Source organism: Prionailurus bengalensis, chromosome E1, assembly GCF_016509475.1.
Source record: "Prionailurus bengalensis isolate Pbe53 chromosome E1, Fcat_Pben_1.1_paternal_pri, whole genome shotgun sequence".
Lineage (NCBI taxonomy): Eukaryota > Metazoa > Chordata > Mammalia > Carnivora > Felidae > Prionailurus > Prionailurus bengalensis.
Window position 1 is genome coordinate 37,454,516 of NC_057347.1, and position 22,615 is coordinate 37,477,130.

General features: G+C 46.9%; 1 protein-coding gene across 3 annotated transcripts in view; it reads left to right on the top strand.

Moving 5' to 3' along the window:
- Positions 1-631: 631 nt before the first annotated feature.
- The window catches only part of SOCS7 (suppressor of cytokine signaling 7), a 33,105-nt gene continuing 11,121 nt past the window's right edge, over positions 632-22,615 (top strand). The window contains exons 1-8 of one of the 3 annotated variants that reach the window (XM_043584236.1): positions 702-1,803; positions 8,757-8,821; positions 12,200-12,304; positions 12,753-12,854; positions 13,721-13,851; positions 14,361-14,529; positions 16,557-16,685; positions 19,652-19,816. In XM_043584236.1, the coding sequence (XP_043440171.1) occupies positions 839-1,803; positions 8,757-8,821; positions 12,200-12,304; positions 12,753-12,854; positions 13,721-13,851; positions 14,361-14,529; positions 16,557-16,685; positions 19,652-19,794 (1,809 nt within the window). In that variant the 5' untranslated portion in view covers positions 702-838 and the 3' untranslated portion in view covers positions 19,795-19,816. Of the gene's footprint in view, positions 1,804-8,756; positions 8,822-12,199; positions 12,305-12,752; positions 12,855-13,720; positions 13,852-14,360; positions 14,530-16,556; positions 16,686-19,651; positions 19,817-22,615 lie in introns of all 3 variants that reach the window. The other 2 variants (XM_043584234.1, XM_043584235.1) reach the window with 2 other exon arrangements.

The following is a 22,615-nucleotide window of genomic DNA, read 5'->3' on the forward strand; positions in this document are numbered from 1 at the left end:
TATGGACTGAGCCAGCCAGGCGCCCCAATGAAAGGATTCTTGAGAATCAACGAGTTATATGGAATTTGCAATTGTACTATTATTATTTGTAAATTGTGTGCTCTACATCCTTTACATCAGTGAAATTTGGAATAAATTTATGTACCATATATATGCATATATTGCTCTCTTCCCTCCAGAGAGTCGGCTGTCGAACACTTATCAGCACACCACTGGCTCTAGAACACACATTATTCATGTGTCATTCCATCAATATTCACTGGATGCTAGCAGGGATACAGATAGTCAATGTAGAAATGACTCGGCCACGGCCACACAGCGCAAGCGGCAGAGGCGGGACCAGATCAGAGGTCCTCCCAAAGCCAGCGGCTCTCGGCCAGGGCTAAACCCGGCTTTCCAGGGCCCCTCGAGCGTACCGGGGAGGGGCGGCTTTGGCCTCAGCGCCCGGGAAGTAAAAAGCAAGGGTCGGGGCAGGGGACCAACGGCCAGGCGAGAAGCAGCCCACGGCCAATAGCGGCCCAGGCCGCACTTCACGTCACGCTCCGTGGAGGCAGGCGCGAGCACGCCCTGGGGGAGGGGGCGTGGTCATAGCCTCCCGGAAGTGACGCCATCCGGGGGCGGTCCTCGGCGGCGGCGGCGGTGGCGGCGGCGGCGGCGGCGCGCGGCCTGGGCTCGCGCTGGGCTCCGCGCGCCCCCCGCCCCCCTCTATGAGGCAGAGGCCGCGGCGGCCGTTAGCGCTGTCGCTCCGGGGGCCGCGGCGGGCGGGGCTCCGGCGGGGCCCGGCCTAGTCCCCACCCCAGCCCGGCTCCCAGCCGCCCGCCCTCCCTCCCTCTCCCCGATGCAGGGGGCCGAGCTCCGGGATGGCGAGGCGGCGGCGGCGGCCGCTTCGTACCGCGTCCTGAGCCGCCTGCTCGGCTATGGAGAGGCGGCCCCCGAGCCAGGCCCGCCGCCGCCGCCCCCGGGCCATGGCCCCCCGCCGCCACCCTTCCTCGCGCGGCCCGGTCCGCGGGGCTCCCGGCCGCCGCAGCTGATGGTGTTCCGCAACGTGGGTCGGCCGCCGGAGGAGGAGGACGCGGAGGCGGCCCCAGAGCCGGGACCCTCAGAACTGCTGTGTCCCCGGCACCGCTGTGCCCTGGACCCCAAGGCCCTGCCGCCGGGGTTGGCGCTCGAGCGGACCTGGGGCCCGGCGGCTGGACTGGAGGCGCAGTTGGCGGCTCTGGGGCTCGGGCAGCCGGCGGGGCCGGGGGTCAAGACGGTCGGTGCGGGTTGCTGCCCGTGCCCGTGCCCCCCGCAGCCGCCCCCTCCGCAGCCCCAGCCCCCTGCTGCCGCCCCGCAGGCCGGGGAGGACCCCACGGAAACGAGCGACGCGCTGCTGGTCTTGGAGGGCTTGGAGTCGGAGGCCGAGAGCCTGGAGACGAACAGCTGCTCAGAAGAGGAGCTCAGCAGCCCGGGCCGCGGAGGAGGAGGGGGAGGCCGGCTTCTGCTGCAACCCCCGGGTCCTGAATTGCCCCCGGTGCCCTTCCCGATGCAGGACTTGGTCCCCCCAGGGCGCTTCAGTAGAGGGGAGCAGCAGCAACCGCCCCCGCCCCCGCCTCCTCCCGGGCCCCTCCGGCCACTCGCGGGCCCTTCTCGGAAGGGCTCCCTCAAAATCCGTCTCAGTCGCCTCTTTCGCACGAAGAGCTGCAACGGCGGCTCCGGAGGTGGGGATGGGGCCGGCAAGAGGCCTTCTGGAGAGCTGGCTGCTTCAGCTGCGAGCCTGACGGACATGGGAGGCTCCTCGGGCCGGGAGCTGGACGCGGGGAGGTGAGACTGGCTGGGGGCGCTGGCCGACAAACTTCCTTTTCTTGTTTCATTTCCCTTTCATTCTGCGAACAAGATCCTGACCATTCTTAACGATATGCTTTTCCTAAAGAGGCAGAGACTTGGGGCTAAAGGTGGTGACCTCGCCCATAAGGTCAGAGCTCTAATTGTGGGAACAGCTTTCACTCCAAGGGTCCACTCCGGTGACACTCCTCAGCTGGTTAGCATCTCTCCTGTTGGGAGATGATTTGAAACCAGCCCCCCACCCCCACCCTGGCCTGGATTTTAAAGTTTTCCAAGGTGTCTGTCTACCATTACTCTTGGTAGGGAGGTTGCTGGAAATGATTGGGGCAAATCTTTGGGGCAAAAAATTGGTGTTGTAACCACCTTGCTTAGTATTCTTTCCGTGCACCAGCACCCCCACCGTTTTCACACTCAATCATACAAATGATGTGACACACTTGTGCAGTTGTAGGCCAGCAATTGTTTGGGCATCTCTGTTCCAAATTTATTTGTTATTTAAAGTTTTATTTATTTAAGTTATCTCTACATCCAACGTGTGGCTGGAACTCACAAACCCTGAGATCAGGAGCGGCACACTTTTCCTACTGGGCCAGCCAGGTGCCCCTCTGCTCAAAATTTTAATGTTTTCCTGGGTGGTCCCTTAGATGTACTTGGTATCTCAAGCCTGTGTGCGGACACATTGTGAGAATAGAAAATAGTTTGCTCTCGGGGTGCCTGGGTGGCTCAGTCGGTTAAGCGGCCGACTTCGGCCCAGGTCATGATCTCGTGGTCCGTGAGTTCGAGCCCCACGTCGGGCTCTGTGCTAACAGCTCAGAGCCTGGAGCCTGTTTCAGATTCTGTGTCTCCCTCTCTCTGACCCTCCCCCGTTCATGCTTTGTCTCTCTCTGTCTCAAAAATAAATAAACGCTAAAAAAAAAAAAAAAAAGAAAATAGTTTGCTCTCAAGCCCATGTGAGTATTCTAAGTGTAAGGTATAGACATGGGTGCCTGAGTTCTAGGCCAAGTGATGAAAATTCCAGACTTAGATGTTGATTTTTTTTTTTTTCTCTGCATTTCTGAAGGACGGACAGCACTGTGGCAACCAGTGTTGGGTGTGCATATGGGTTTAGAAAGCTTTCAACTTTTGTCTCAAGAAGTGAGACTTGTGGTAACTGCCATTGTGGTTTGCACTGCTGAGTGGGTTCTTACAAAGATAGGAATTGGTTTTGGTGCCGCTCATATGATGGATTCTTGAGACACACGGGCAGCCACAACCCAAGGCTGAAGAACGGGTAGACCCATAAATTTGAGAACTTGACTGTGCACCAGAATCACGTGGGAGAACTTTGGGCAGAGATCAGTCTGTCTGAGGGCCCAAGAATTTTGAATTTCTGCAGAGTTTCCCACTTGACCCCGAAGTATGACCTGGACTGGGAACCACTCATCCATGGAGTTCTCCTTTCCCCGGAGTTTGGGTACCCCAGGAGGAAAGTGTGGGGTCAGTTTTGACTTCGCTGCCCTTTTTGACCAGCTGTGCCAGGGGCTCATCTTGGGGATCAGACCAAACCCAGACTGCCTAAAGAAATCAGTAGGTTGATGTGTGTTGCCTCCTCAGGTAGACCTGTATTTCTGCATTTGCTTCCCAATGAACTTAGGCTGGGAGCTCAGGTCTTGAAAAATGTGTGGCTGCCGGAACAGCTTTTTTTGTAGTAGGCTCTGCATTCGATGCTCCACTTACCAGCATAGGTGAAATTTTCATCACGTTGGGGGAGGGCAGGATTGAAGCTGTGGGTAATGACATAGGATAGACTGCTAATTTTCTTGTGGTTTGTCTTGTCTTTGTTCCATATTGACCAGGACTTGGTCTAAGATTCCAGAGACGCCAAATATGAGGTGTGGCGTGAAATTGGCTGCTACGTCTAATAGATTAGGAAGAGGAAAAGGCATATAACATTATACGGTTTTTTGCCTTTGGAAGCAGAATTTAATGGTCATTGGCTGCTCTGTTACCAACCCTCACGCTAAGCACAATACAGATTTCTGCTGCAGAGCAAATTGGGCTGGAGCTCTGCAAAGAAGCTTAGTTCAGGGCACTGGAGAATTACATTTTTTGGTCCAAGGGCTTTTTCTGATGAATTGGAGAAGAGCTAGGTATTTGTGTATGAACAGTTGGTTGACTGCTATTAGGAGGCAGCATGTGGTACAGAGAACAACAGGAACATCTGGATTCCCCTTCCAACTCCAACATCAGCTGGGGAATGTAGGCCAATTTTGTCTTCTTCATGCTTCCTCTTTTTTTCCATCTGTAAAATGGGAATGATTCTTGTCTTGTTCCTGTCCCTGTAGGAACAGACTGAAGACAAAATAAATTGAGATGGAATATTTTGTGCCTTTGGAGAAGTAATAAGATTGAACTGGTAGTTTTTTTTTTTTGTTTTTTTTTTAATGCTTAGGATTTGGTGCCGTTAGATTTGCTTGTTAGCTTTTCCACAGCTTACTACGTGCCAGTCTTGTTGGCAGCCTCGCAGCTGTGAGAAACTTGGTAAGTCTGGCCAGGGTAGTTGTGTGATTTCTATGGATCTGCACCTCCTAAGTAAGTCCGCCCTGTTGGGAAGAAGGATGAGTTTGGAATTTTAGCTTGTTCTCTTGTTTTGATTGGTAGGGACCTGGAGGCTGTGAGAATTGTCAGTCTTTTGCCAGAAGGTATATGCCTCCCTCCTTATTGTTGGTTGGAGTTAATTATGAGTCTCTGCGGTCTCTGCTGTATCATTTGGAGCTTTTCAGTAACCTCTGGGTATGATTCTCTGTGCCCTTCTTCACACCTACCTTTCCCACAGCTGTCACTAGAAAGTACTTCCTATAGTCATTTTATAAGCCTTAAGAGTTTCCATATTTTAACATGAAACAAACCTTTAGTTCCTTTCAGGTTCTTTAGAGTCTGCTAAGTGGACCTGCCTGGATATACTGAGTCTTAAGTTTCGTATGAATTAGCTTAGAGAACTCTTTTCAAGTGAAGGAAGAAATGGGCCCAGCAACTAATCAGGTTTCTGTTCTGGAGAACTGGGCGAGGCCTTGTAACACACATATGTTGGAATTCAAAGAGCTGGGCTTGATGCCTGTGGGCCTTGGTGTGATATAGAATTGCTATTTCAGGAAAACCAGTGAAGTTCCCTTGTCTGTTTCACATATGTTGAGCTGATTGTCTTCCTTTGTATTTGGTAAAGAGTAGCATTTGCTCTAACCTTTTCAAATCATCACGGAATACACACATGGTTGGAAATGGGTACCTTGTTCATTTTTCAAGGTTTGTCTTTTGTGAGTTAACAGTTGAGGCTATTACTGGCAGTTTTGAGAGTTGTGAGGTGGAAAAATGGAGAACGGTTATGTAGTGGTTTGCTGTCTATTTGTTTGGAAAAAAGATACGGTTCTGGAAAGAGAGGCAGCCTGCCTTGGCATCAGTTTGGGGCCCTGCTGTCGTGGACAGACCTGAGATGTGAGGAGACATTGGAAAGCCTTTTCTGTTTCCTTGGGTCTTCGGGTCTAAGGGGGGTCTTTTTGAGAAATAGCATGACATGCTGAGAGCAAAATGATTTTATGGTGTGTGCTGAGGAAGTTCTGACTTTATGTTTGGGTTTTGGGTCAATACTCCGTTGATCTTTTCAACTATTTTTCACCAAGCGGCTGTGGTTGGCATCTCTCTTTCAGAATGAGCAACCTAGCTTCAGAAATCTCTGTCCATTTGGGCCCGTGTCTTTCACTCCTTGACATTTTCCCTGCTAATATTTTAAGGTTTTAGATCTTGGACTACGTCTCTTGGCTTTCCCCTGGAAGTTCCCTCCATAGGTTCTTGGTTTATGATGGAGTTTTGGATCTGACCTTGCTGCACAGATGTCTGTGTATTGGAAGTAAAAATGAACACATGGTTTTTGTGCCTGTAGCACATGAACAGACACTGGCTTATGACGTGTTGGAAATGGCACAGGCTGGCTGACTTGGCACTGTGTGCGTTAGCAGGGGCAGAGGTAAATTGTGGCCACAAAACCTGAAATTTGGACATCCTAGTTTGGGAGTTACTGTAGAAAAGGACATGTTGGAGTCTTAGGACATCAGTGGAGGGGATTCATGGACAAGAGAGGGAGGACATTATTCTTGCGTTGTTCATATTTTAGGTTTCAGGGAATTTGAGAAGTGGCCAGTGGTTTTATCAATGTGTTGTCGGCCCCATCTAGCCTAATGCTTTTAACTCATTTTATCCCAGGGATCTGTTGCTGTACAATTAGTAATTTGCAGAGTGGAAATGGACAGAGGCCTTCTCTTTGTTTTCTGTAGCACAAGCCATGCGTAGCTGACACAAAGGACTGCTAGCCCCAAAGAAGACCTTTGCCTAAGGTCTTCTGCTGCCCCTGTGCTTTTCTGCCACCTGAGGTATAGCCCACCAAATCCTACCCCACCCTACCCCTCAAGTCTTTCTGCTGCTAAGATGCAAGTGGCCCACTGGCAAAGTTACGATGACTTAACTTTACACCCTAATGCTTATCAGGGTGATCTGGGGAGGAAGCAAATAACACAGGAATGTAGTATAGAAGGGTTTAGTTAAAAATGTTGCTGGACCTGAATCATTTGTGTCGCTTTCCAAAAACAGCACATCCAGCTTAGACGGGCTTTTCCCATTTTAAATGCTTCATATATACAAAAGACACATAAAGTGCATGTACTATAATAATAATGAATTGCATACTTGGGTACCCACCGCTAAGCTCAGCAAATAGAATGTTATCAGTATCTTTGAAGACCCCTGTGTGTTGCTTCCTGATTACATCTCTTCCCTCCCCCCGCATAACCACCATCCTCAATTTTATGCTAATCGTTCCCTTGCTTTGTTTTTTATAGTTGTCTAGATTGGTCTTTTCATGAATGACTGCCATTAGAATGCTCTCAGGATCCTTGAGACAGAAACTGCCTTAGACTGTTAGTTAGACCGTTTCCACCCAAAGAAAGAAGGAAGCACTCATTTTTATTATTAGCCTTTCAGCCTCCTAAACCTTCTCCCTCTTCAAGCTTCCAGCCCTGCGGCCCCCTTATTTGCCAGAATAAGCCATCCCAGGGCTCTCAACTGGCTCTGGCAGTGTTCAGATTCATACGTATTTCTTTTTCTAGATCCTAGAAACTATGGCTTTCTCCTTCACAATGCCGGGGGTGGGGGAGAAGATGAGCTGGAGTGAGAAGGCCCCCGCAAGATGTGGGCATTTGGGTACTGCCGTTCTTCAGTGCTTGGCACCGAAGAGGCGCGTCCCCAGCATGGGCAGATGGCAGAGTAATGCAGCTTCCTTTGAAAAGAGGCAAACGGCCAAATGGCTGAGGTGCGAACCCTTTGAGAGGCCAGTGCTGTAGGTTTCTACTTGCTGAGTTTAACGTTGGACCCACAAGTTATCACATAAAAATCAGCTTGGAAGCTCTTCAGTCTCAAAGTTCATGTCCAGTGGAAATTAACTTTCCATTGCAGCCCTCTGGAGTGTTGGAACTAAGCTGCAGCCTGTCATGAGCAACTTGTACAAACAGAGGACCATGTGTGGCTGTGTCTCGTTTGGATGCGGCCAGCTCTCCTGCGCGCGCCTTGGGTGGGGCAGGCGCGGTGTGCGCCATCATCAGATGAGAAGTCTCAGCACGGAAGAAGATGCAGGGGAGTGTGAGATAAGAATCCAGCGTCTTGGCTGTTTCTGAGGAAGGTCTTCACGAGACGCTTTTGAAATTTTGTTTGAAGTGAGTCTTGAGAAGCTTGGGCATCTGTGTTAAAACAAACGCGCAAAGATCTTCCGAAGTCAAATAATTTTAAGTAGGGTTTCTATTTTGGACTTCCTATGCTTCTCCTCTATGGTGCATTTGAAGTTTTATTTAGTACTTTGGGTAGAGTTAATTTTGGAAGGTGAGCCAGGTGTAAGGCCTAGAGGCAGGCACTCAGTTCATGGGATTTTTTTTTTTTTTTAAGTCTGATTTGTTGAGGTCTAATTTATGGCCATCTAAAATTTGCCTCTTTTAGGCGTCTCGTTCTATAAATTTTGACAAGTGTATTCAGTCACATAACCTCTGCCACAGTCCAGATATAGCATATTTTTATCATTTCGGCAAGTTCTTTCCCTTGTCGTCAATTCAGTCATCCTGAGGGGAGTTTTTTTGAGCTTAGCACATTTCTTTCCAGAAAGTCTTTGTCAGAGTCTTTTGGATTTCTTTCATTTCTCCCTGAAAAGCTAGTTGAAATTGGTACAAAGTGAAGTTACCTTTGGTGCCTCTTGTCCCAGGGTTTTCCAGCGGGGTCCCTGGAGCAGCATCCAGAAGCCCTGGGGGGAGCTGTGTGATGGGCAGCTCAGAGAGGGGAAGGGGCCATTTCTTGGGGTGCCAGGCAGAGCCCCTGACCCGAGGGCACCCCCTTGTTAGCTGGTGGCTCTGCCCCACAGCTCGGGGACATTTGTGCTTGTTGTAGTGCTCTTCTCAAGGCCAGGTCTCTTCCCTGCTTCACTGGGGGGCCTCCTGCATGTTGGGGCAGGGCCACAGGGAAAACTTTTGCTCTGAGATGGCACCTGTTCAGGTCAAGAGCCTTTTTCTTGCTTCCTTGTGAAAATCAACCCTGCCTCTGACTTCCCTCCTCTAGAAATGGACTTGCTAATTACCACCCAAGGTGTTTTACTCTTGTAATACGCTGGGTGTGGAGACATCCAAAGGGATTTCTCATTGCTTTGTAGGCCGAATTGTGTAGCCAAAGCTGTGTAGAAATTGCCTTGTTTCATTCTCCCCCTTTAAATGTTAGGCCTTATTACAAAAGTGTGGCTGACAGTGACTAGGATTTGCTTTTTGTTTTTCAGTGCCTCTGGAATTGAGTGTTGTAGTGATTTAAATGCATATGTGTTCATTTCCCCCACCCTCCATTATTCTCTCTCTGTGTGCTTTCTCACCCCCTAGGAAACCCAGGTTGACAAGAACTCAAAGTGCCTTTTCTCCGGTCTCCTTCAGCCCGCTGTTCACAGGTAAGGGTGATCTCTTTCTTTTTCTTCTGACATCTGAAAGCAGAAGTGTTCTGAGACCTGTCAGGAAACACCTGCAGATGCATCACGGCGGGAGCTTCAGGCGTGTCTACAGTTACTGTCTTCATTCCATACCCGCTGGGTTTGGGGTGAGGCTATTTTTATGGTGTGGAATGTGTTCTTGACTTTGGATGCTTTATAGTTTGAGATAGAGACTGCTTACTGGTAATTAGGTGGCCCTGGCAGTTATGCAGTGCTTAGTTCAGGGTCATCACATATAAATTAAAAGTAGGAATTGCAAATTTATAGGCTCACAGTGCATAAAGGACTCTCTAGAAGGCGTACAATTCCTGTCCCTGCTTCCAAGGGAGTTCACGGATTCTCTAATAAACACGATCCACGATTATCTGGTCTATTTTTAAGGACTTTGGGCAAAGGGGATTACGTGAACTCTTGTCTTACCCATTTTAGGGGCCAGGAGTTCTTGCAGCTGTTAGAATTCTTCATCACGTCTAATTTAAGTCTTTCCTCTTGCAGCAGGGAACACAGTTGCTCAAGTAGAAGAGTGGCTGGATCTCTCTGGGTAACTGCCTTCTCTTTAGTGGGGGAGCTTGTTCAGATAGGGAGCCTTTTTGTTACATCAGTCCCATACAGAGCTCCTGCTTGAGTAAGCTGTCGAGAAAGTCTTTAGCACGCTGCCTGAAGTCTCAGGAACTGAGTACTCCTCAGTGCGGACTAACCAGAAAGGCCTGACTTCAAACTCTTTTGGAGATGGTATCCCTCAAAAAGATGCCTGGAAGAATTATGATTTAGGAATGGACATTTCCAGAAGCAAGCTAGTGGGACCCCCATGACTGCATGGAGTCCCCCAAGTTGCCAGAACAAGTGTGCTGGTGTCTGTAATAGGCACAGGTGGAGAAGGAGGCCACTGTTCTTACCCCAAGCCCAGAATTAAAGATTCGTATCTTGTAGCAGCATGTTTTTCTCGTTAATCAGTGTTGCCTCTTTAAAGCAAGGAACACCTAGGGGAGCCTGGGTGGCGCAGTCGGTTAAGCGTCCGACTTCAGCCAGGTCACGATCTCGAGGTCCGTGAGTTCGAGCCCCGCATCGGGCTCTGGGCTGATGGCTCGGAGCCTGGAGCCTGTTTCCGATTCTGTGTCTCCCTCTCTCTCTGCCCCTCCCCCGTTCATGCTCTGTCTCTCTCTGTCCCAAAAATAAATAAACGTTAAAGCAAGGAACACCTATCCACATTTGTACTTTAAGGTTTGGTATTCCTGTTTTTTAAGCAGCCTTATTGGGGCGCCTGGGTGGCTCAGTCAGTTGAGCATCCGACTTCGGCTCAGGTCATGATCTCGGCTCCACGTCGGCTCTGTGCTGACAGCTTGGAGCCTGGAGCCTGCTTCGGGTTCTGTGTCTCCCTCGCTCTCTTCCCTTCCCCCACCCACGGTCTGTCTCATCCTGCCTCTCAAAAATAAATCAATGTTAAAAAAGAAATTAAAAAAAAAAACAACAAAAAACTCCAGCCTTATCTCTCTTGAATTACACATTTTATATAAATGCTATATCTACCGTCCAGACCTCTGGCCCTTCAGTAGACATGCTTGTCTGGGCTTACTGTGTTACTCTGGGCTGCTCGGCTCTCAGTCACTAAGCCATGTGATGATTTTGGTTCCTGCTTCCAAGAACTTCTGATGACGTTTAACAACTTAAAAATTTTTTTTCTTTACCTTTTACTCACTTTTGAGAGGCAGAGACAGAGCGTGAGTGGGGGAGGGGCAGAGAGAGGGAGACAATGCAAAGCAGGCTCCAGGCTCTGAGCCATCAGCACAGAGTCCGACATGGGGCTTGAACCCATGAACCGTGAGATCATGACCTGAGCTGAAGTCGGATGCTTAACTGACTGAGACACCCAGGCACCCCTCCACTGATGATTTTTAACCCAGCTTTTCTTTTTTCTTTTCTTCCTTTCTTTCTAAATGTTTATTTATTTTGAGAGAGAGAGAGAGAAAACACATGTGCATGTGAGCAGGGGAGGGGCAAAGAGAGAGGGAGAGGGAGAATCCCAAGCAGGCTCTGTGCTGTCCCTGCAGAGCCCAGTGCGGGGCTTGGGGGTATCACAAAACATGAGATCGTGACCTGGGCTGAAATCAAGAGTCGGATGCTCAACCAACTGAGCCACCCAGGAGCCCCTCTTTCTTTCTTTCTTTTTTTTAAAAGTAAGCACAACACCCAACATGGGGCTTGAACTCGCAACCCTGAGATCAAGAGTCACATGCTCCACCAACTGAGCCAGCCAGCCGCCCCTTGCAGAGCTTTTCTGCTTATCTTGATTAGTGCTCAAGACCTTTGTGAAAAACCATGTATTAGATTCTGAAAGCCCAGCTCTTGGCCTTTTGGAGATACTGGTTACCTCATTTTTCTTAACTGGGAAATAATAAAATTCTAGCTGAAGGGTTCAGCCTCCCAAATGAGAAAAAATAAAATTGTTGGAAATAACACCCTAAGGACCAAATTAGAGAAATCTTAAATTCTGCCCCGTAGGTCAGACCTACCAAAATTTGGCTGTCAACCTTTGTTAATAAAATACCCTCTTGTTAATAAAGTCACCCTCTGGTGACTGAAGTAGAGAGGGTAGATGGGGTTGGGTGGCAAGAAGGAGTGTATATGGCAGAGAATAGAACTTATGCTGGAAGTAAGGGAAACCATGTGCCAACCCCCATCAAGCTCCTATAGAGCTTAGCTGATTTGCTGACTGTGGAAGTAATTCATCATTAAGATTGTAAATGCACTTTTCAGCCTTTGTAGCCTCAGCTTGTTAGGAGCTAGTTGATAGCTGAAATGATTGCTTCTCTTATGAGTGAATATTCTGGAAAATCTAGATATGGAAAGCCATTTAAGAAGAAGTTGGGGCTCACATTGGGACATTTATCTGCATTCAGTTTACCGTGCTGTTCTTATGTTTTTCTGGCACTTGCTTTCCATGTCCATTTGGACCTCTAACAAGCTCCTTGCCTTGCTCCCTCAGGCAGAAATTGGTATACATGTCTGTAAAAATAAATGGTGTGGGCTCTATTTGAATAAAGAGCCCTTGTTCAAGGTTACATAGTGGCGCAGCCACAATTAGTTGGCCTTTCTACTGTCGATCCCGTGTTTTTGTCCTAAAGAATCCTTGACCTTTAACAGGGCAAAGAAATGATAGAATTTAAAATGGACTGCCCAGGTGTTTGGGAGTGATTCCAGCTCTGGGAAACATTAGATTTTTGGGGGTTTTGAGAGCTGAGGACCTCGAGCCTTTCTCGCTTGCCCTTTACCTTTTTCTGCTTCCGGCCTCGGCTTCAGGCAAGGTGCTTCCATAACATGCTCGCTCCGTGAATCCCTCAGGTGAAACTGTGTCGCTTGTGGACGTGGACATCTCTCAGCGGGGCCTGACCTCTCCACACCCTCCAACTCCCCCCCCTCCTCCGAGAAGAAGCCTCAGCCTCCTAGGTATGGTCTCTGACCTTCTCTGCCTTCTTGCTTTAGTGGGAGGGGGTGAGTTTTAGGGACCTGTTGTTCTTTTCCAGAAGGAGCAAACAAGCTCCTGAGCTTCTAATAATGACCCAAATATTCCCTGTCCCTTGTCATCTCCCTGAGCAGTTAAATGGGTGTCTTATCTGCATGCTGTAACATTTGCTGTCCATGTGTTGATTAGATCTGTATTTATCTGGCCCCGAATCTACTGCTTGTAGACTGCTCTAGGGATATCCTTACTTTTCTGCTTTCGACAGAGGAAACCAGGTTAAGATGATTGTTGCCCTCTGTGCAAAAAGCCAGGGTGAAGGTCAGGCCATCTTGCTCCAGAGGGCAGCCTGATGATCCTTCTCCCTCTCCTGTGCTTCACCTCACTCATCTGTGCTCATATTTCTGAACCTCTTGCTTCTGTTCTCTCTTCTAGATGATATCAGTGGGACGCTGCCTACATCTGTCCTTGTGGCTCCGATGGGGTCTTCCCTGCAGTCTTTCCCCCTACCTCCGCCTCCTCCACCCCATGCCCCAGGTTAGCTTAGCTTAGAGGCAAGCCTTGTAAAAGTTGGGAGTACCAAGTGACGTACTCTTGAAGGATGGGAGAAGTCTATTTATGGAAGTAACAGGACTTACGAGAAAGCTTAAATCTTATCCCCTTGGCTGGGCCAGAACTCCTTGGAATTGAGGCCAAGAACTGGTTTTTCTGACCCGTTTTCCCTGTGGAGGTGAATCTGACTTTTGCTAGGGATAAAAAGACTATTGAATTTTTCCCCTCCTTGTTGCTGAGACTGGTTTGCAATCTCTGAGTAGATCTCACTTGGGAAACTTCCCTAATCTCAGGATGGTGAGGAGGTTTAAAGTTTTCAAAGTTCCCTGGTTTTTCTAAGCTTTTAATGTTTACTGCAGCCTTGTAAATAAGTACCAAGCCTTTAGTAGCCCATACCTGCTTTGCCAGCCTCCAGTACCCACGGAGTAAAATGAATGAAATCGGCATTCTTTTCTACTTGCCTGGCAAAATGGTTCTTCTTCCTGGGCAAGTAAGCGAGTCACTATTTCCAAGGCTGCTTTACCGGCGCTTCACCTCGAGGTGGGAGAAGCTGGAATCGCTCTAGGCTGGTGAAGCCCCTGAAGTAGTCACCTTAGTCAGGTTAGTGAGCAGCCCCCCTCCCCCTCTCCTGGGGCAAAATGCCCCCACCCATCCTTCACAGCTTCCACGAGCCCACACAGCTTTTTGTTCCAGCCCATCCAGCTCTTTTCCACTGCTTTGGCTTCCACCCTTTCCAGCTTAGCTTCTAATGCCTTGCCCCTCTTCAGTTAGCATCTCTGTTTTGGGGGGAGGATCTGCTTGTGGTTGTGAGCAAGGAAGGAACAAGTGACCATCACCCTTTTGCCCTGCAGACGCATTTCCCCGGATCGCTCCCATCCGAGCAGCTGAATCCCTGCACAGCCAGCCCCCCCAGCATCTCCAGTGTCCCCTCTACCGGCCCGACTCAAGCAGCTTTGCAGCCAGCCTTCGAGAGTTGGAGAAGGTGGGTGGTGCCTGGGGACTGGTGGCTGGCCTCCTCTCCCACTCCCCTTCTTCTGTACTGGGCTCTCGTCTCGTTATTTTTAGAAGAAGAGTAGTTATCTTGCCTCTGTATTTACAGTGCCAAAACAATTGTGCTGCTCTGATCAATTCCATAAGAGACGTTGTAAAAGTAAATCTTGGAGGAAAAATATTGAACATGGTAAGAGAGGTTGTGGAGAAATGTTTACGTAGTTGAAGCTGACTTCGATAGATTAACTGACCCAGTTCCCGCTTCTCTTCTTCGGAGGGCTTCAGTAATGCAATTGTAGGCTTATTCTTCTGTTACTTTGGAGGTCTAAAACAACGAGCCTGCTGTTCGTTGCTAACGGTTAAGACACTCTTAGCTTTTGTCTAGCGAAATGTTTAGGAAGTGATAAGAAGGGGGCTTCTCCTGTGGTAAAATAGATTGTGCTGAGAACTTGAACATTTCCCTGTGCTGTAAATCACTTGACCAATTCTTATCTTTGGTAGTGTGGTTGGTACTGGGGACCAATGAACTGGGAAGATGCAGAGATGAAGCTGAAAGGGAAGCCAGATGGCTCTTTCCTGGTACGAGATAGCTCTGATCCTCGTTATATCCTGAGCCTCAGTTTCCGGTCACAGGGTATCACCCACCACACGAGAATGGAGCACTACAGAGGTAAGAGGTGCTGTTTGAAGAAAGCCTTCTTCCCCCTTTGCCTGCCTCTGCTTGTGCTGTCCGGCTTTGTCATAGGAAGGATTTGTAGAAGTGGAACTATGAAGAGGGAGGAGAATCTCATATTCAGTTGAATGTTGTTGTGGGTACTGGTTTCAGTCACTAGAAGAAATGTTGGCGGGGGTAGGGAGGAAGGTAAGGGTTCCATTTAGTATTCTCAGCATTTTGTCTCCAAAATAGGAGGGCCTGCACAAGACTGCTGAACAGAGCAAAGCCAGTGAAATTCTCTTGATAGAGGGAAGAAATAATCTAGGACCACTAGATAAATTCTCCCAAGCTTCATTCATAATTGAACTTAACATCTAGAGAGACTTTCTATTAAATCCTATACACAAAGAGGAGAATTTAGTGTCCACCCTGTGACTGTTCTGTAGTGAATTTCTTTGCCCGATAGTCACATCCGCTCTTCCTGCCAAGCAGCATGGTGTTAATTTCTTTTGGCCAGCTTATGTAGTCATCAGAACTCAGAGACTTTGCGGGGTCAACATGCTTTAGACTCTCTGCCTTCCTCCCTAGTGGTGCCTCCACCTTTGTGGCCTGCTTGTGCCTCATGCTGCGGTCACATCTAGAAGCTGATTTGTTCAGCACCACTGTCGGAATTGGCTTTGCATCATGGCATGCTGGGTTTGACATGTGCCAGAAACCTGTGATGGTCACAGGTGGTGGGGCTGGGTAACACGGTAATCCATCCTTTGTCAGAATAACTGCATATGTTACAAATTTGCTGAGCGTAGGGAACTTTGGGGAGTTTCAGGGACTTGCCCCTCCTATCCCTCACACTGTCCCCACACGTGATCAACATTAAACAAGTGGTTAGACACAGCATCTCAAAGCGAGAGTTTTTTTTCATGCTCTTCTCAGCCACCACCACGTCTTTTCTGCTCTCGGCCATGTTGTGCTGTGTTTATCTGGTTTGCTTCTCATGCGAGTCAGGAAGGTAGCGTGTTAGGCCAGCGTAGCTTTGTCCATGGTTTTCTCTGTCACCGCCTCTGCCTTAAAGATGCATGAGGAGAAAGGAATTTTGGTCCACAGACCTGAGAATTAGTTAGATAACCGTGGCATAGACTGCCTGTGCCCTCCTAAAAGCCAAATAAGACCAGCAGAAAAACAACATGCAAAATAGAGCATTTCAGAATGAAGTATTTTTATAAATCTGTGAAAATACTGAATGACTAGGCTAGGAGAATGATGAATAAATGCCTGACCTCTAGGTCCCTGATAGGTGAGATGCCGGTAACGAGAGAACTTTCAAATGGTTCTCCAGTTACTTTTTGTTCAAAGCGGCTTTTCTTTCTTGAATGAGTGGGATTTTTAATAGAAGCCGTGTGGGTCTTTCCGTTGCCAGTTTGCAATGGAGCATCTGTCTTCATCTTTTTAAGTGATACTGTAAGAGTGGCTAGAGAGACTCAAATCTGCAGTTCTCTTGAGTGATTTTGTCCCTTTTGTGGGTGACTTCTTTGCACTTAGTGCTTGGGTTTTTGTTTTTTTCTTTGGCTTTGGGGACTTTAGAATTTGGGATGGGATCTTTGCAACATGTTTGGGGCGGGAGTGGGATTTTAGAAGTTAAAGAAGACCTAGGATTTGACTTTTTGTGCCTAACACATGAATGAATGAGACTTGCAGAACTGCTGTTCCGTTCTTTCCCCAACTATTCCATGAATGCTTGAAGACAGGTAGACAGATCTTTAGAGGGGATGTCATTTAAACTTGCTTTTGCTATGGCAGTCTTTCCTTATGGTCCATGATTTAAAGATGAGTGTGCATTCTAATATCTTATTAGAGGCAACATCTTTTCTTCCCATTCATTGTGGAACAAACAGGAACAGGTGGCTTCAGGACCTTTGTCCGACAGCTTTTGCCCACAAACTACCCTCCCAGAACTGAGAATTATTAAAACGTTCAAGGTAACTTCCCAGATCTTTTGAAAGTAAGTTTCTACATTTTTACCTCTCCTTAATTTTCCGTGGCAGGAACTTTCAGCCTGTGGTGTCATCCTAAATTTGAGGATCGCTGTCAATCGGTGGTGGAGTTCATTAAAAGAGCCATCATGCACTCCAAGAACGGGAAGTTTCTCTACTTCTTGAGATCCAGGGTTCCGGGTAAGGCTATAGTTACATTAATTATTTAACATGGTCATGATGCAGTACAGTACCAAAATGTGCCCCCCCTTCTCCCCAGAAAAAGCCATACTTTGTTGAAGTTTTCTTTCTGGCTCTTACGGTAACCACTCTTCCTAGAGTCTAGTGGTTAGGTTAATCCCCTGCCCTTGAACATTAATCCTTCAATATATTGAGAAGGAATCTTTGCTTTTTTGACCACATGAATGAGAAAACGGATCCCGCCTCTGATGTCCAGGTGTCTTATGATGAATATTTAACATTCAGAGGTGTCTCCTTGTCCTTGAACCAGGGATCTCACACTTCCGTGTGAAGCAGAGAGGTGAGAACTTGCTCAGGCAATTTCTATGGGAACAGGGAAGCTACAAGAGTATTCACTAGAAAGCCAATGCTGTGTGTCAAGGAGGCTGAATTCAGTGGCAGTCTGCTGTGGATTTTGTCCTTCTGCACTAAACTTCCTATTAAAGAGTAGGTAGTCTTTGTTGTGCCTCTTGTCTCTACCGGCATTGACTATAAAGATGTCTCTCCATCTGGGTGCACTGGGAAGTTCCCGTCCTTGCTAGTGCGATTACATAGTCTTTCTGCCCACTTAGTAGTGCGGTATCTAAATAAACTTTACTGAAAGAATGGTTTGAAAGAGCCTGCTGTAATAGGGCTGGGGAAAAGCAAAACAAGCATATTAATTGAGGAGTTTGTAAGTTACAAACAGAACTGAAAATGAGAACTTTATACATTCCCAGTGAATCAAATTAAGATTCTTAAACACACTGACTGCCAAGAAATTGCTCTAAAAAGAAGTTCCCAGTGGAGCCTCAGGCAGAACATCAGTAACAGGATTGAGCCAGGTTATAGGAATGTGTTTTATAATCTTGGTGATTTAAATAAGGCATGACAGGGTGCGAACTGTATTAATTCTCACTTCATTTAATATTTGCCTCAGCGCTGTCAACACAGTTGGGTCTCATGCAGTTGACTTGGTTAAAGAGAAAAGTTAGAATCCTTTCTTACAGGAATTGACTCTTTAGCAGTTTTTTTTAAGTTTGTGGCTTTTGAGGGACTGGGTTAAATGGGTGACGGGCACTAAGGGCACTTTTCGGGATGAGCCCTGGGTGTCACATGTAAGAGATGAATCACTGGGTTCTACTCCTGAAAATAAGACTACGCTGTATGTTAACTAACTTGAAAATAAATAAGTTTAAAAAAGAAAAAGGAAAAAAAAAGAATTGCTAGTCAAACTTCATAAAAAAAAAAGTTTGTGGCTTTTGGGGGTTATCATTATCAAAAATAAGCAACATCTCTACCCTCAGAGACCTCGTTTCCTCAAAGGGGAGACAGGTAGGAAGATAAAGGCAGAAGCACATGTAAAACTCAGCACAAGGCACGGCAGAGATTGACAAGGGCAGAGACGCAGCTGTGTTTATGGGTAAACCAGGGAAATCCTCTCACAGGATTCTGAAGTCTGGAGCATGTATCTACTTGTAGAGTATTGAGAGACTTTTTTGGACTCCTCTGGTATAGCTCGTTTCCTTCTACAAATGTGCCCTGTCTGCAGAAATTTTAACTAAGATTCTTACCATTGTTAACTAAGCGGCTAGAACTTTGAACAACGGCTACTATTTGTTGAGATCGTATCGTATCGTGTGCCAGTTATTTTGTCAGATTCTTTATTTAAACATCTCTGATTACTTACAACAACCTAATAGATCGGTCCGTTTATAGATAAGACCATTTTCATTTTGCCAGCGAAGAAACTGAGGCTGAGGCTCAAAAGTGAAGTTCCTTACTCTAAAAGTCACTTAGCTGATGAGTGCTGAAGTCAGAGTTCAGACCCAGGCTCAACTAACTCCAAACTGTGCGCTTTATTTGCCGCCACTCTGTTAACGGGGCAAAGTAACAGCAAGCAAAGTGAAACGCGAGCTTGCTGGGATTTGTGGAGACTACAGGGAAGACAGCAGTGTTTTTATTAGTGGAGGGTGTCTTTTTAGGACCCATGAGGAATGCTGCAGATAGGATATCTGTTTGCACTTCGAGCTGTAATCAAGTTGAGAAGGCAAAGCAGAGTTAGTATTTGCTCCTAGACTGTAAGTGACCGCTCTCAGAACGACTGGGACAAAGGGCAAAGCCAGTGTTCTTTACCATTGTTTGCTGTCCTCCTTTGCTGTTGTAAAGGTCTAGACTTTCTGTGAGATTGATTCTGTGAGGGACTTGGTGTGAAGAAGAGGTAGTCATTAGCATTTGGGTTGAGCTTTCTCAGCCGGCACCAGGGATTTTAACTCCGTAGTTTTTAAAAGGAGCCTATTTGTTGAGACTTTGGGATGATGGTAACTGAATGCCTACAAGGGGCCAGGTATTATTTCATTTAACCTTGACAAGATCCTTTATTATTTATTAAAAAAAATTTTTTTTAATGTTTATTTTTGAGAGACAGAGAGAGACAGAGCATGAACGGAGAGAGAGGGAGACCCAGAATCTGAAGCAGGCTCCAGGCTCTGAGCTGTCAGCACAGAGCCCGATGGAGGGCTCGAACTCATGGACTGCGAGATCATGACCTTAGTCGAAGTCGGATGCTCAATAGACTGAGCCACTCAGATGCCCCAAACCCTTACAAAATCTTAAAGGCATACTACAGTATCCCTTCTCCCTTTCCTCCCTCCCATCCTTCCGCACAGATTAAGAAACTGAGGTACAGTGAATTGCAGAGCCAGGATTCAAAGTCAAGTTTTTCTGAGTTGGCTGCACTAACAGGGCATGCAGGCTGGTGATAAAGGGATGCTAGGGATCCTAGGAATCATAAAGCTAGGACTAATGGGAAAGTTCTGGATGGTGGCAAGTAAGGAGCAGAAGGAAGGAAATTAGAACAACTGTAATAATTGACATCAGGGGAGGGACCCTTAGTGAAAATAAAAATGATGGCACCTGATGTTGCTTTCCCCCTTATCTCTTTTTAGCACAGTGGAGCGTGATTGTCACAGATCCGAGGTCACTGTTTGCATCTCAGTCTGGTCCATTCCACAGTTATAAACCAAATGCCTATACTACGGGGCAGCAGTCTCAGAGAGAGACTATGATTGGATTAACACAGAACTCCTGATGCTGTTCGAGTCAAACTGAAAGTGAACATATCTTTATTAGTTGGGAGAATCTTTGTCAAGTGTGAAGTACATGAAAAGAAAATGTTTTTTAAAAAGATTTTTATTTTATTTTATTTTATTTTATTTTATTTTATTTTATATGTTTATTTTTGAGAGAAAGTCATGAGCAGGGAGGGACAGAGAGAGGGAAACAGAGAATCCCAAGCAGGCTCCATGCTGCCAACGCGGAGCCCAGTGCAGGGCTTGAACTCATGAAATGTGAAATCACGACCTGAGCCAAAATCAAGAGTCGGACGCTTAACTAACTGAGCCACCCAGGTGCCCCTTAGTTTATTTTTAAATGTTTATTTTGAGAGACAAAGTGCACGAGCGAGTGATGGGAGATGAGACCGAGAGAGAGAGGGAGAGAGAGAATCCCAAACAGGCTCCATGTTGTCAGCACAGAGCCTGACGTGGGGCTCGATCTCCCAACTTTGAGATCATGACCTGAGCCAAAATCAAGAGTTGGACGCTTAACCGACTGAGCCAGCCAAGCACCCCATTAAGATTTTATTTTTAAGTAATCTCTACACCCAGTGTAGGGCTTGAATTTATAACCCTGAGATCAGGAGTCACACACTACCAACTGAACCAGCCAGGTACCCCAATACCTTTTTTTGTTTTTGTTTTTAATTTTTTTAAGTTTGTTTATTTTGAGAAAGACAACATGAGTGGGGGAGTGGTAGAGAAAGAGAAAGAGAGAGAATCCCAAGCAGCCTCCATACTGTCCATGCAGAGCCCAATGCGGGGCTTGAACCCACAGAAGTGAGATCATGACCTGAGCTGAAATCAAGAGTTGGATGCCTAACCGACTGAGCCACCCAGGTTCCCCAAATTTTCGTTTTTTTAATCACACTTTGAATTACACAACCCTAAGGAAATAGGTCTCTCTTTTGTAACCATCATTAATCTTATAATTGTTTGTTCAGTGACAGGTCTGTATCCCAGGATTTCTTTTTTTTTTTTTTTTAATGTTTATTTATTTTTGAGAGAGAAGGAGAAAGCACATCCACGCAGGAGAGGCAGGAGAGGGGGACGGAGGCTCCAAAGTGGGTTCCATGCTGACAGCAGAGATCTTGGTGTGGGGCTCGAACTCAGGAACCGCGAAATCATGACCTGCGCCGAAGTTGGCCACTTAACTGAGCTCCTCAGGTGCCCCTCCCAGTACTGTTGACATTTTGAGCTGGATAATTCTGGTCTTCAGGAAACAGTTTGGTTTGGCAGAAAGACCTATGTGTTGGGGTGCTCAGACTTGGGAGAGATTTGTCACCCCTAACCTGGTCCTTGAGGTGGGGGGGCAGGGGGAGAGAAAATAATGAAGTGGCTGGAAACTGTATTGGAGCCCAGGTCCCCTGGTATGAAGGACCAGAGGAAAGTTCCTGATGACCACTGTTCCATCTTGTCCCTTCCCTTTCAGCTGACCTGGTGTCTTGTCTTGGATTTCTTTCCATCTCTAACCTCTTCCCTTAACATGCTCTGGATGCAAGAGCTCCAGTTGTTTGCTGTGTTTGGAGGCAAACAGTAAATGGTCAGGTTGACACCAGGGGATATCAGAGAATTAACAGGTTTCAAATCGCTATTTGTGAACCTAAGGCTATAAGTAACACAATTAAATAGGCAAGTATATGTGGTCATTAAAATTCAAGTAGGCAAACAATCAGATAATTTTTTGCTGCATATTATCCTGGTCTCTTTAACCACAAGTCTGATAGTACTATGTCTTTGGGAATAAATAATTAGATACATAAATTACCTTTATCTCTGAAACATCATGTTGAATTTAGCGTTATTATAACCCATCCCCAAAAGCTTTCTGTTTGCCATAGTTTAATTCACTAAAGAATATTTTTAAAATGCAAGAGAGAGAAAGGGTAAATTCAAAGAGGCCTTTGAACCCAATACCATTTTAAAACCACTTGAGTTTAAATATATTCAAGAGAGAAATCCATGTGTGATTTTTTTTTTTTTTTTTTTTTTTTTAATAGCATGTGGGAGGAGACGACCAACCATGTGGGTGGAGGAGGGCTACAGTGCTTCAGAATATAAGCCCTAGGATTGAAGGGGTAGGAGCAAGGAGAAGACTGAGAGCAGCTGGTCATGAATCAGAGTGCTTGGGGCTGCCCTGGACAGCGCCCCCGTCAGACAACAGAGGGAGAGTTGCTCTGGAGAGACTCCTGGAGAACCTTCCTTTGAGGTTCTGTGGGCTCAGCTTTTCCTCAGAGCAGGTGTTCATGGCAGGCCAGCTTTGTTGGTTCTGTGCCATGAGAGAGTGCTCTAAGCCTGGCCTCAGCTTCATCATATATGAAATGGGGATAATAGTGATATCTGCCTCAAAGTATAGTTTTAATGACTAAATGAGTTAAATTTTTTTTTTAACGTTTATTTTTGACAGTGTGTGCCAGAGGGGGAGGGGCAGAGAGCCAGGCGGACAGGGGATCAACAGCAGAGAGCCTGACGCAGGGTAGGAACCCCTGAGCTAAAGTGGATGCCTAACTGACTGACTCGGGCCCAGGCGCCCGAGTTAGAAGTTTAAAAAAATTTTTTTAACGTTTATTTATTTTGAGGGAGAGAGAGATAGAGAACAAGTGGGGGAGGGGCAGAGAGGGAAGGAGACAGAGAATCCCAAGCAGGCTGTGTGCCGTCAGCACAGAGCCCGATGACGTGGGGCTCAAACTCACAAACCATGAGATCATGACCTGAACCGAAGTCATGAGTCCAACACTTAACCGACTGAGCCCCCCGGGCACCCCTGGGTTAAGTGCTTTTTTTAAATTAATTTTT